The sequence below is a fragment of the Ciconia boyciana genome, chromosome 8 (assembly GCF_034638445.1).
Source record: "Ciconia boyciana chromosome 8, ASM3463844v1, whole genome shotgun sequence".
In the NCBI taxonomy this organism is placed as follows: Eukaryota; Metazoa; Chordata; class Aves; order Ciconiiformes; family Ciconiidae; genus Ciconia; species Ciconia boyciana.
In genome coordinates this window covers 60,547,989-60,560,920 of record NC_132941.1, presented here as the reverse complement: position 1 = coordinate 60,560,920, position 12,932 = coordinate 60,547,989, and the positions used below count along the sequence as shown (strand labels likewise).

The 12,932-nt window shown below is 40.6% G+C and overlaps 1 protein-coding gene across 3 annotated transcripts in view; it reads right to left on the bottom strand.

The window, feature by feature from the left end:
* Positions 1-1,428: 1,428 nt before the first annotated feature.
* GRK5 (G protein-coupled receptor kinase 5) overlaps positions 1,429-12,932 on the bottom strand; it is a 173,697-nt gene continuing 162,193 nt past the window's right edge. For all 3 annotated transcript variants that reach the window (XM_072870695.1, XM_072870696.1, XM_072870697.1), the window contains 3 exons: positions 11,497-11,634; positions 10,545-10,676; positions 1,429-9,720 (listed from right to left, as the gene is read on the bottom strand). In XM_072870695.1, coding sequence (XP_072726796.1) covers positions 9,622-9,720; positions 10,545-10,676; positions 11,497-11,634 — 369 coding nt within the window. In that variant the 3' untranslated portion in view covers positions 1,429-9,621. The remainder of the gene's footprint in view (positions 9,721-10,544; positions 10,677-11,496; positions 11,635-12,932) is intronic.

The window sequence follows — 12,932 nt, the reverse complement described above, 5'->3', positions numbered from 1 at the left end:
CTCAGCCTCTGCGGCAGAGTTACTCTTCTCCACTCAGGACAAGTCAGAGCACCAATTTTTAATAGGCCTTATTTTAATTTTTGTTTTTGACTTTTACTGTGTACCAAATATGAAATAGAATTACAAAACGCAAGAAATTAGTCTCTGACTTGGCAGAAACTTGTATTGTCTCCGCCCCCAGAAGCACCCCATAGACCTGAAATTGCACAGTCAGGCCCATTTATGGTATTTTTCATCTGTAACGCACCCTAAGGGATTAAAAAAGTCGACATGTTTTTAAAATTGGATTTCCTTCAAAATAGTGTAATGACTTTCCTCTGAGAAGCTGCGCATCTCATGCCAGAGATAGTGGAAAAGTCTAAGGAAGATTACATCTCCCAAGAGGGAACGTATCTAGATGTTGCTGTACAGAAAGGACATCAAGCTACAGAGAGAACAAAACCACCAAGAACTGTTAGAGAAGGAATAAAATTTCATCTCACATCTTCTCAGACTGTTAAAATCTTGCGAAAAATGGCTTCGGTTTGTTTGGAAAGTGATAATATGCATGACCTGAATTTATGTAGTTTATTACCTTAGGTTTTACTGAGTTTAGCTGTTGGACGTAGCTGCTGCTGTCACGCAGATAATCTGTTTTCACAATGTTCTTTCATGAAACTTGATGCAAACACTGTTTGCCATTAGCAGTCTCATAAAAATATTCTTTATGCCTCTTTGAAAAATTCTTCTTTCTCCTCTTAAAGAAAAAGCACTGCACCACTTTCCTCCTGGTGATTTTGCAGCTACTCTTTATCTTTGTTTTAGCCCTTTCTGTACGGAATACTGAAGAGCACACTTGGTTGGTCGTTGTTGTTGTTTTCTCCGTCTCTAAACACTTTCTCTCTGCCTAATTGGAGCTTAGGGAAAGTCCTCTGTAGGGCCTCATAAATCAGACAGTGCTCAACTTAAAAAAATAGTTCCTGTCTTCTGAAGCCTGCGTCCCTACTAGTGATTTTGTCATCCTTTCCTTGAACTTATTTTTAAGGTCGTAAAGAGTTGTGTTGGCTGACAGTTTGCAGTGCAGAGGAAGGCTGGGGATGTGAGGATGGGAGGCAGAGGAAGGACATCTCAGGGGAAACGCAGCCTGCTTTCAGATGAGAATCTGAACCTCCACAAAGCGAGCTACAACCTCAGTTTGGTTTTCAGTTCCCTCAATCTCTGTGAAGATGTGATGGGGCAGAAAATACAGAAGACAGTAATATTAAAACATACGAAGCCACTAAGGCATCTAGCGTGATATGGGCTGCATCCCACTCTCACTGTAATCACCTTCAAGATCCCAAGGACTTGAGGAAGCTCTGTTGGATTATGTGCCTCATTAAAGCAAAACGTATAGTTTTAATGTATTTAAATTAAGGAATTTATTAAAAAAAAACAAAGCCAAAAAAACAATCAAAACAGTGGTTTGATCTAGATACAGCAGCACTGTGACATTACTAGGACATTATGTACGAAGAATCCAAGCAGCCATAGAACACAGAAGCCTTTATCTTCAGTAACAATCTCAAAATGAAACTAGCTTCATCGAACAATGTTAAAGATCTCCCTGGAAAGAGAAACAAAACCAAACAGACCCTCCCCACCCCTAACCCTTTGGATACTAGGATGATTTTTTTTGTACAATACCAACAGCCACTAGCTCTTCTAATTGAGAACACTTGCTTTAATTTATTACAAAAATGATCTGTTGACTCAGTTATGAAAGACAACTTTTAACATTGCTTTAGAAGTGTCTGCTCCTCTTATAGACTACAGTATTAGAAGTGCTTAAAAACATTTAATCCTGGATATGCTCTTGAAATTCAATCAGAAGGATATTCTGTGTGTGTTTATATACCAAATATGATTTTTAATTTTTAAAGCAGGTGAAAAGACTAACCCTAATATGAAACTGCAATTTTACAATTTAATTATTAGTCAGATATGGGCAACCACATGATAGTTCATGAAATCTTTAGGTCTATCTACATTGCTCAGAAACACAAAATAAAGTTTTTACAGCTTTCACCTTCGAAAGGCTAAAATGTTAAGTCTTTTAGAAGAGTGTCCAGTGTTTAAAAGAAATGCAATTAAGGGAGACCGCATTCAATACACATGAAACATAACTCGTTTGAGCTTGCTAATAAACATATCTAACAGCTGCGTGTGGGGTGATGAGAAAGGAAAACACATTTGTCATCCAGCCACTACCTGAAATGTTTCTTCTCTGGGAGTGAATCTTCTCTACAGGACCGCTGATTCTCCAGCAAACCTGGAGTTCCCCTTTGGAGCCCACTGATCCCAGGCACGCGGTTGCCTCTTTTGTTTCCATAGCTGGGCAGTGAGTTGACCCAATGTTTGCCATGCATGCCTCTTTGTGACTTTCCACAGCATTTCACTTAATTGGTACCTAGGGATTCATTTGCAGGCCTGGCCAAAAAAGTTGGCCAAGAACCAATGAATGTTATTTTGTTCCCTTCCTCGTAACTGTTTCTTTCCAATATAAAAAAGAGGAAGTGTTCTGTCAATGCCGCAATTACTAGCTAGCTCTTAAATAAGAAATGAATACTTTAACATTTGCACTGTCATCTCACCTTCTGTTGGAGATGTCTTTACAGAAGTGCAGTGCATTCAGTTTCAATATCTCTAAGGAACTAAGACAAACCAATAATAAAAAAGAGCCCTAATTTACAAAAGTCATCTTCCTAGTCATGTAAATAAGAGCAGCTATATTAAGCCTATTTCACTTAAATAATAATACAAAGAGTTGATATTGATCTGTTTTATGCACAGACTCCAAAGTGCTTTCTGTTGATAGACAGAGAGCATCCCTCCATGTTTAAGAATGGGAAAACAAAATTGCACAGAGGTTTGCCCAGGGCGGTGAAGAAAAACATGGGCAGAATAGGAATACAAACCACCACTTCTGGCTCCAGTATATAAACCAAGGAGAATACATTTGTGCCAGCAGTAATATTCATTTTAGTGAATAGGCAGCAATCTGCTTAAAATTGTTTCTTTCATAAAGGCCATTTGTCAGTACACTAGCTTAGCTGATCCCACTGCAGCAGCTTGTATTTGTATTATCACAGAGACGTTTGCGGGAGGTGAGCATATAATACTGTAGCGTACTGTTGGCTTTCACCTTCTTTGGCGGTTTCCCTAAAGGAAAAAATTTGCAAAATTCCCCGAACCAATTGCTTTCTCTTTTCTTTTTGCAGTTAAGGACAGAAAGTTATTACCAGCCAGCACTGCATAAACAATATTATTTAGTTAAAAAAGAGATTGTGTCCTGCCCAGCACCCAAAAGTGAAGAATTGTTTTAAACTTATGCAGTCTTTCTCTCAGCTTTAGCAGGAGGGTGTTAGTCATTATTATTCTTACTCTAAATAATGAGCAGTTTTGTAAATTACAGAATCACAGAATCGTATAGGTTGGAAAAGACCTTTAAGATCATCAAGTCCAACCGTAAACCTAACACTACCAAGACCATCACTATACCATGTCCATAAGCACCTCATCCAAACGTCTTTTAAATACCTCCAGGGATGGGGACTCAGCCACTTCCCTGGGCAGCCTGTTCCAATGCTTGATAACCCTTTCAGTGAAGTAAAATTTCCAAATATCCAGTCTAAACCTCCCCTGGCGCAACTTGAGGCCATTTCCTCTCGTCCTATCACTTGTTACCTGGGAGAAGAGACCGACCCTCACCTCTCTACAACCTCCTTTCAGGTAGTTGTAGAGAGAATTGCAGGTCATATTTGTGGAAGGCTTGACATAGACAACTCTGGAACCTTCTGTCTTCCATGGAGCCTGGAAGAGAACAGACTGATTCTCCCGAACTTTACTGCCCCGCAGCCTGAGAGAGGCTAGGACCATCCTCAGGCAGGAGAACCTGTAAGGTGGGGCTTCTAAACCTTCTGCAGGCTACTTTGTGCTTCATGCTACACACATGAAGGAGGATGGTCTACATCCCAAGGGGCAGATGAACCCAAGGATATTCTTTCAAAGCAAAGTCCAGTCTTTTCAAACATGTATGGGAAATGCCTCAAAATGCCTGATGAACGATCTCACCTGCACTGAGAGACTTAACAAGGGAGTATTACAAATATGAACTGGAAAAAAAATAATCACAACTAACTGTGGAGCAGAGGTTAAAACACCCATATCTTGTCCACAATGAAGTCAGGTCCTGCAGCCACCCGTTCCATGGATGTCCATTAGAATCAGCAGCTTTGCTATAAGCATGTGCATTTATTGCCCTTCCAGAAAAGTCTGCATAGGGACCTCCTGACTGAGGCTCAGGTACATGGGAACAGAGACCTTCACGCGGGCTGAGTGGATGCCTACTTGCCTCGTCAAACTGTTACATCTGACCCTCATAGAGACGATGTTGTCTGAGCCATGGACCAGACCCTACCCTATGCTTACTATGACCTTGTGTGTGCAATTTCAAGGTTACTCAGAAAACTGTGAGCAACATACGATGAACCAAGGAAGAATGTGCAGCAATGTGTGATACCAACTGCCTTTGGACACTTGCTGAAGATACACACATTACAGTAGTTTTCGCACTGTCCTCCAGCGCTCACAGCTTGTCTGTCTTCCTTGTCCTGCCCATGGTTTTATTAGTATTACACATCGGTTTCCTGGTTTTCTTTTTAGCTGAGGCATCTCTACTGAAAAAGATCAACAGCAACTGGATTTGAAAAGCGAGGGTTTGACAGATGAAGTAAAGAATTCAAACTGGATCCTGAGGTCTGGCCGAACGACATTACGAATAAGTGTCTTTGAGTCAGGCGCTTTACTGGGTCAGCCAAGTTTGATTCCCTACTACTGATGGCACTCTTAGCCATAGTTTCTGGGGGAGGGAATGACTGCAAATTGAGATGGTATCAAACTGTTCTTATGGATAGCTGGTATTGTCTCTGAGCTGCCAGTTACCAGGCATCCCTAATCAGTAGGGCCAGATGAACGCTGCGATATCGAATTCTGCAGTTCTCTAACTCTCAGTTTGATCTCCAGTACCTGTTTGGTTTGATTATCTTCACACCTTTCCAAGCTTCACAAGCAGGTTTTTGTTCAGAAACAACATCTGAGTCATGGCCATTCTTGTAAAAAAATCTCTTTTTAGATAATCCAGGTCAAGAGTGCACACGTAAGAGTTTATTATTTGTTATTTTTTCCTTCATTATGCCTTTGTTTAAAAAAGCCTCTCATCCAACCAGAGAGCAGGAAAAAAACGCTACAAGATTTAAGTGAACCTTGAGACACTGTAGAAAACGAATAGCAAACATCTGAATCATAAAAGCCTGTAAACTAATTAGTGTTCATCAGACTACTCAGTAAAGATTTAAAAATAAAAAAATATGCTTGCACAATTCAGGATCAGATTGCAAAAGATTTCTAATTCTTAGAAAGAGCTAAGTTTTCTCATCTGTCTATTTAAAACAAGCAACCAGATCTGAAAGTACGCATTTTTTTGAAATAATTTGTATTGTAATTGGAAAGGAGATATAGAAAATTAATCAGTCTGAAAAGCTATTAAATAATTACTCCTTTCTGCTCCTTTGTTATGTGCAAACCCACCTCAAAAACTATTCACTTTGAACCAAAATACTAAAAATCCCCCTGCAAATGCTCTCCAAGGTTGTATGATGAAACTGTAAGTCTTTTTTTTTTTTTCCAGAGTTCCTAAACAACCACGTGTTTCTTGAATTTGGCTCCATGGAGCCAGATGCCAAGTGTCTGTGGAAGCCTGGCTGTGCCGGGGACTGCCTCGGTAGGACTTCAGCCCTGAGTTCTGAGCTCAGATTGCACCTGGTCGCACAGTGGAAGTAAGAGGACTGTGGTCCTACTCCAGTCTTGAGTGCAAGGTGAGCTGAATAATTAAAAATAAAAAAAGAAAGAAGCAATAAAAAAGAAAATCCTTCATGTTTTGTTGGCAAAGTTGGTTTTGTTGGTTTGTACCATGACTAGGACCCTGACTAGGAGATTCCTAGGACTGTTCGTTATCACTGGTGATGTATGTTATTGATTGAATCTTTCAAGGCTTGACACTGAAAGAGTACAACAATTCTGCTGCCCCAGCACGGTAATATTGTTTAAAGTTTGTCAGACAGGATAGCAACACTTCAGGGATGCAGCATGAAATCTCCCTCAGCTGGTCTTGTTTTCTGTCTCTCCCCTTACTCACTCACGGCTCCCAAGGGGCTGGGAAGCAGAGGGACTTCATCCCAGGCTTGGAGCTTCATAAGCATCCTTCTTCCATGCCACCTTGAGGATTCAGGATATCTAACACTAGCATAATGTCCTCCAAGTATCAGGACTCACTGAATGCAGCTCTCATCATTTGAGGACTTTGCACTGTCCCTGTGTCTCCACTGTTGGAGTCCTACAGGTGCTGAGTAAGAAACTGTCACAGCTAAAAGAAGAGCAGGAGAAGGCACATTTGCTGTCATTCACTGTTGTCATATAAAAAAGTCATCCACCACTAGTTAAGGCTGATAGCATCTAAGAGGTATAAGAACATCTACAACCTATATTTGCAATTCGTTCACCAACTTTCAGTAAGGGGTTTCTTGTTATTAGGATTTTATTTCCCAAGTGGGAGATGATAAAGAAAGAAAAATTAGTCTTCATGTGCCAAATTGGTAACATGTAGGAGATGAAGCCCTTGGGTCAATAGCTGCAGTTTTATCAGATTTATCCAATGAAACATTAATGGGCTAAGCTTTCCCCCAACTGTCTTTTTTCCTTCCTCATGGTGGCAGGTAGATATTACCAGTCATGTTTTTCTGATGGGGAAATATGCTTGTCTGTTCCTGCAAAGTGAGATAATGGCAGTAGTGGAAAAATAGCTTTATCTTTCACTCTAGCCCCTGTCCAGCACCCCCTTCCCCTAGCATCAGTGCACAGGATGAAATCAACTGAGGGTGCACAAGCATATGGTACACAATACTGTTAGAAGGCGATGTCTTAGAGTGATAGAAACAGATCAGAGTTGCACAACATTTGCGGCTCTCCAAGAAGAACTAAGATGTGTGTCTTGTCTTGTCTAGGTACACTGATATACATCAGTTGTCTGGCTAAGATCTGTTCCTCCGCTTCTCACCTACATTTCTTGAAGTCAGGTGGAATCCCACATGTCATTGAAGAAGGCCTGTGGAAACCTCCCAGAGCAAGTATGTCTTTATCCAGAGCGTGCTAAAGTGACTGATCAGATTCTTGTTGACATAGGTAGCTTTATGTCAGGCTATGAGAACAGAACGGGAGGTAATAGCCCCATCTGTGCATAGTGGCTTTCACCTCTACAATATTTCATTCCACTCCTGTCACGAAGCTGAAACTATTAGAGATTTAATTTATAGCTGATACAGAGAGAGAAAATTACTCAAAATTCTCATCTATTACTGTCTCTCTAAAATCTTGCCTCTTCCATATGGTCTGCAATGCCATCATCTGACATGGGAGAGTGGCCGAAGCTCTCCGTGAGCACCACCAATACAGGGAAAAGGAATTTCTGGGCCACGCTGATCTGAAGGAAAAAGAGGAACAACTTCTTGGTGATATTATGGCACACTTACACAGCTTCACTGCATGTCTACTAGTGACCAGGAAAACTGAAGTCTTTCAGAATGATGTGGACTTGCATCTTAACATACTTTACTCTTGATAAAGGTGCCAAAGACCCATCTCCCTTTCTTGACTTTTCTCTGTCAGCTGCTTTATGCGAATTCTGGCCCCGTTCTGTGTCTCTCCCTCATAACCTCAAGCTGTTTTAGTATGTAATTCCTGGGACTTTCTCACTCAGAGCTTTGTCACTACTAACCTGCATCTTTTTTCCCTTCTGCATTAGCCAGATAGAATGTATACATGATAGTCTAATGAATTTTGGCTATTAAGACTTCCACTGGAACAGTGCTTCCTTGTACCCTGGGATAGCTGCACTACTAGCTAACAGGGTTTTAGACACATCAGGCTGACCTTCAGATGCTCCTGACTGATTTACAAAGGTGTAAAATCATCGGTCTACTCTAGCTGACATTGTAAAGAGCATGGTGAACCAACCTGTTTTACAGAACATGTTGGGTTATGGAGATCCTGTCTGCACTTGGGGGGACAAAGGTTTTCCAATTCCTGTTGAAGGGACGTAACCATATTTTTGATCCGTTGTTAATAATAATAGATAGTGGCATACTTGAGAAGAGCATGACTCTGATGCCTGAGGTACTGCTACTGATCCTGACCGATCCTGTTTATACCAGTGGGAACAATGTTTTCGTCAATGGTTAAAGGATCCTGGACAAAGAATAATGGAACCAAAAGTGGGAGGTATTATTTCATAACTGACATTTTATTCAATTATGTTGAGGACCTAATTGAGGGGACGAGTCATGGTGTGTTTGGCATGACACATGGAAGAAATCTTAAATGCAGACACAACCTACAGGTTCTGCTACTGCTCAAAAGCAGCTCAGATCCCACTCTGAACCTCCACAGCTCAGCTCTAGAAAGCTGACATGAATCTCATGGTCAGCACAAACCAGACCATTGAATTTCTCTCTTGCTACCTGTTTGATATGAGCAACTGTGGAAAGGCCTTGGACTTTTGACCGCAGCATGGAGAACACTTCGAGCTTTGCTCTCATTTCAGCAGGTGCAGGTTTCAAGTCCTTGAAAAACAAATGGTCATTTGCTTTCCCGGTCACCTCTCACTCAGTTTTGTTCTTGTTGTCATTAGAAAAGTCAGAAAAACTAGTGAAGGAGAAGGGCTGAAAATAGGGTTCCCTTTCTAATCAAAAAGTTTTTGATGAGCTAACAACGTAAGTGCAAATCTCAGCTGTGCTGGTCCCATGACATCACAAACCTTAGGCATAGCAAGTAGCATTCTTGAATGCATCAAAATCTTGTCTTTTAGCATTTAATGCGAGACGTTACAAACTAATGAAGAGGAGAAATGTATGCAGTGTTGCTGTAAACCAAATATACAGATGTAAAATAATTAAGAATAAACCGTTCCATAAAAATGCATGTCAATAAAACCCAGTCTGATAAAGTGATTTATGAATAATTTTCTAGAATTACTAAAAAGAATGATTTCTCGTTTGAGGCTCTGGAAGTCTTGAGTCACATTTTTTTTCTTTTAAAAAAATGTCTTAAAACACATGGCTTTACAGCTGCTGCTTGGAAAATATACACCTCCAAAGTCTGACTTTCATTTAAATACAAATGTACAAAATGTAAACTGAGACAATAGAGAAATTTACAAAACTTTTCTTTAAAAATAATAAAGACAAAATTCAGTTCTAGTATGATGCTATTTAAATACGTGCAAGTAGTCATGTTCATTGAATTTCTATTGCAATGTTCTAAATAGACAAATTTGATTCACACAGTCTTGAGTGCCACCTCCAAAAACAGACCTGAGTGGAAAATTCTTCTTAAAATGTGAGGCTCCACTGGAAGGAATGGATAGAAAATCTCCAGTTTTGGGAGATCCTTTTTTTTTTTCACTCAACGGTGGAGGCTCTCTCATCCATAGAAGCTCCATAGATTATAGTGGAAGGATGCAACATGTTGTTTCATAAAACTGAGTTGGAACTAGCTGCTTCCAGTGGAGTTTGAACTTACGTGATTTGAATTTAGGTGGTGATTTAAACTGGCCTTTGAATTTGGAGAACTCTTTGAATTGTTCTGATGCTGTAGAAAGAGGAAGACAATAACAATTAGATTCCCAAAATATACCACACTTTCTTTTAGGCCAACATTGTTCATTTTATGGTGATAACGTACTGACTGGACTGCAAAATTTTTGTTTGAAGATCTTTGAATGTAAAATATTCTTCACTTCCTTACCTGAATTCTCTCTAGGTCAGGAGGACCATGGCAGTTCTTGAGGAATGCAGCAAAGAAGACTCACTCGAGCTCCAGGAGTCAAATAAATTCACTGCAAAATGTCAGTATCTGCTAAATCTGACTAATACAGAGGATACCTGCCAATGCTTAGGCATGGTTTTAACCCTACAGAAATAGATCGGTCTAAGAATGTTATTTAGATTTGCAAATGGTGCCATGGTGCCTCACGAAAGCCATACATCATGTATTATCTGGTCTGCTCTCTTCTCTAGTGTCTTGGTTTCCTGACATGACTACCTCACTCAGCAGTTGCATTTTCTTTTTTTTTTAACACATAAATCAAGGGTTTTCACAAGGAACTTATCGAAACCATATAACCATTTCAAAAAGCATTTTAGCATACCACTGAAAAATAGTTTGGGTAACAAGTTTTCAACCACTGGAAACAAAGCTGATGAAAAACGCTGGAACTTATGGTGGTAAAAAAATCACAAGAGGTAGATGGGAAACCTGGGATAGGCAGTATTAGTCAGGAAATTACCAGGTAGCTGTGACAGCAAGCCCTCTCTAAGATGCACTGTCTTTCTCCTACAAAAATATTACCAGAACATGGCTGTGACACTGGGCATCTATGGGAAGTTCTTTGTCTTAGTCATAAAAGCTCTCACCTGTCGTTTAAATATTCTCTGTAACAATCCTTTCTTGGGTGGCTCTGGGGGGTAGCTTTTGTTTAGGTCTGGTGAAATAGTACCATTTGGTCCAAATACATTCAGTTCTTTGAAACACTCTGTTTCTATCATCTAGTGGAATACAATGAGAAAGAAAAAAAAGAAATTATACATCTGCATTAAATATATCCCAGTAGTGCTAGGTTGTTCAAAGTAGGGACCAGCAGCTTGAGCAATATGTTAGGAGACTTAACAGTTGAATTCCTGCTGGTGGCTACAGAAGGTAAATAGGATGTATGAAAAAGAGAGGCTGAGTCTGCTCTGCATGTCTGCACATCAGTCTTATTAGAAGTTGCCCCACAGAGCTTTCTGTCTTTAGCACTGTGGAGAACATTGGTTAAGGACAGGCATACTCCCAAAATCCCAGTTATTAGCACCCCTCTGCCCAAGTGAATCTGCTGTTTGATCCAGAGTTGGATTATGAAATCCACTGTTGGCTGTGTTTTGATATCAAACAGAAACAAAGACCCAGATCTGGAAACCTGGGAGCAGTTCAAGGTCCAGAGTCAACTGCTGCAGCTGGGACCTGCTGCAGGGACAAGACAGTGGGTGAGATCAGGATCACCAGGGGAGAAGCCTTCCATTAGGAGTTCCAGCCATCCCACAAAAGTTCCTCAGAGCTGTTGTCGAAACACCTCTGTAGAAATCCAGGAGAAGGAAGTACAGTAGGATGCTTGCCAATTTACACAAATATGCAGAGCCAACAGATACAGTCACCTGAACCTGACATCTGTGGTACATTATAGATCTTGAAAGAGGCCATTTGTAACGTATGAAGGCATTAGAGTCTGGCAAGTTATCCAGTAGCTATATATTATTGGAAATATACAGGTCCTCTTCAACAACCTGTTAGGGATTTTATTGGAGTAATTTTACTATGATACATCCTTACCTCATTTTGCCATGGAATAGACACTGATCCTGTGGAAAACTTGGAATAGAAATCATCATCTGTTTGGTCCAGGTTAACTCCTTTCACTGTGGAGAATTGCTCAATGTCTAACACATCCTTGCAGTATACTGCTCTGGGCTATCTCAGCAGAAAAAAAAGAAAAACAGCAAGAGAAAAAATACTTCTGAGTCTGATCATTGGCTTTCATTCACAGATTCAGTCAAGTGAGAATGCCTAACAACAAGTGACTGTCTGCATCCTGCTTCTCTTGACTTGCTCTGCCTGCATGTTTATCATCAAAGGCTGACTTAGCTTTAAGCATGTTAAGCTTCCCACTTTGAAGTCCTTAAAGCATCAGCGCGGCCAAAGTGGGTTTTAGTCATCCATGTAACATATGGCTAAGAGGTGAGGGGAATAGGACAGAAAGAGTGAGAAAACAAAAATCAAATCCTTCAGTATTTTCTTTTAGAGAGGGGACAACAGAAAACCAGAATGTTTATGTGAAACACTGGAGACAGCCCTGAAAAGGGACCTCAGGTAGAAGTGTCCTTCTGCTCAGATAGCTGTGGAGTTTGCAGCTTAAAAGTTTAAAGGAATGTATGCTAATTGCTACGGGAAACAGAAGAGGTTTGGCATTTTTCCATTGTTTTTATTAATAGCTCAGCTGCTGGAAGCTGTCCAGAATCACCTCCATTAACTCTTTTAACTTGGCTGCCTTTCTTCAAACAAATAGTCAAATGGCTTTGCCTTTTTAAACTGCTTAATTTTCTGGGGTGACAGAGACAGGACTCTTTGCAGTGACGCTGCTTTTAGCTCATATTCCAGCAGTCAGCCACAGAAAGCAGAAATAGTCATCACTGGCTACCTGCCATAGTTAGTGTGGTCACCTGCGTGCCTAGAGTTAGTGTGGTCATCTGATGTGCCCATCAACAACACAGTTACCCTTTGATGCGCAGGAATAATTGAGGGGTGGCTTGTGGGACTGGCCTGACCTGCTGAACTCAAGCACGTGTTGAATCCTACTGTCTACACACAGCACCATAACTGCACAGCCCAGGGGTCCAACCGTACAGTATTTTATCAAGATCCAAGCAGTGTGACTGAACAAATCAAGCTGATTCCTGACAGAAGTCCTAGCTGCTGGAGCCTGCATCCCTCTGCATTCCTGATGGCTGCAATCCACAACATTTTTGTGGAGACAGAGTAGTCTAGAAGAGGATGGAGAGACATGGGTTGGATTACAACCTCTGTCATTGGCTATATAGCTTTGGGTGATTCAGCTGACTTCAGTAAAGACTTGGAAATCTATGGATGAAGTGTGAAATAAATGAAATTAGGGGCAGCTCTTGAGTTCCCAATAAATAGCCGTAAAAATTTATGTGCCTCTGCTTTAGCAAATATGTCTATAAGAGGTGCCTTCTAGGCCTTACATGCCA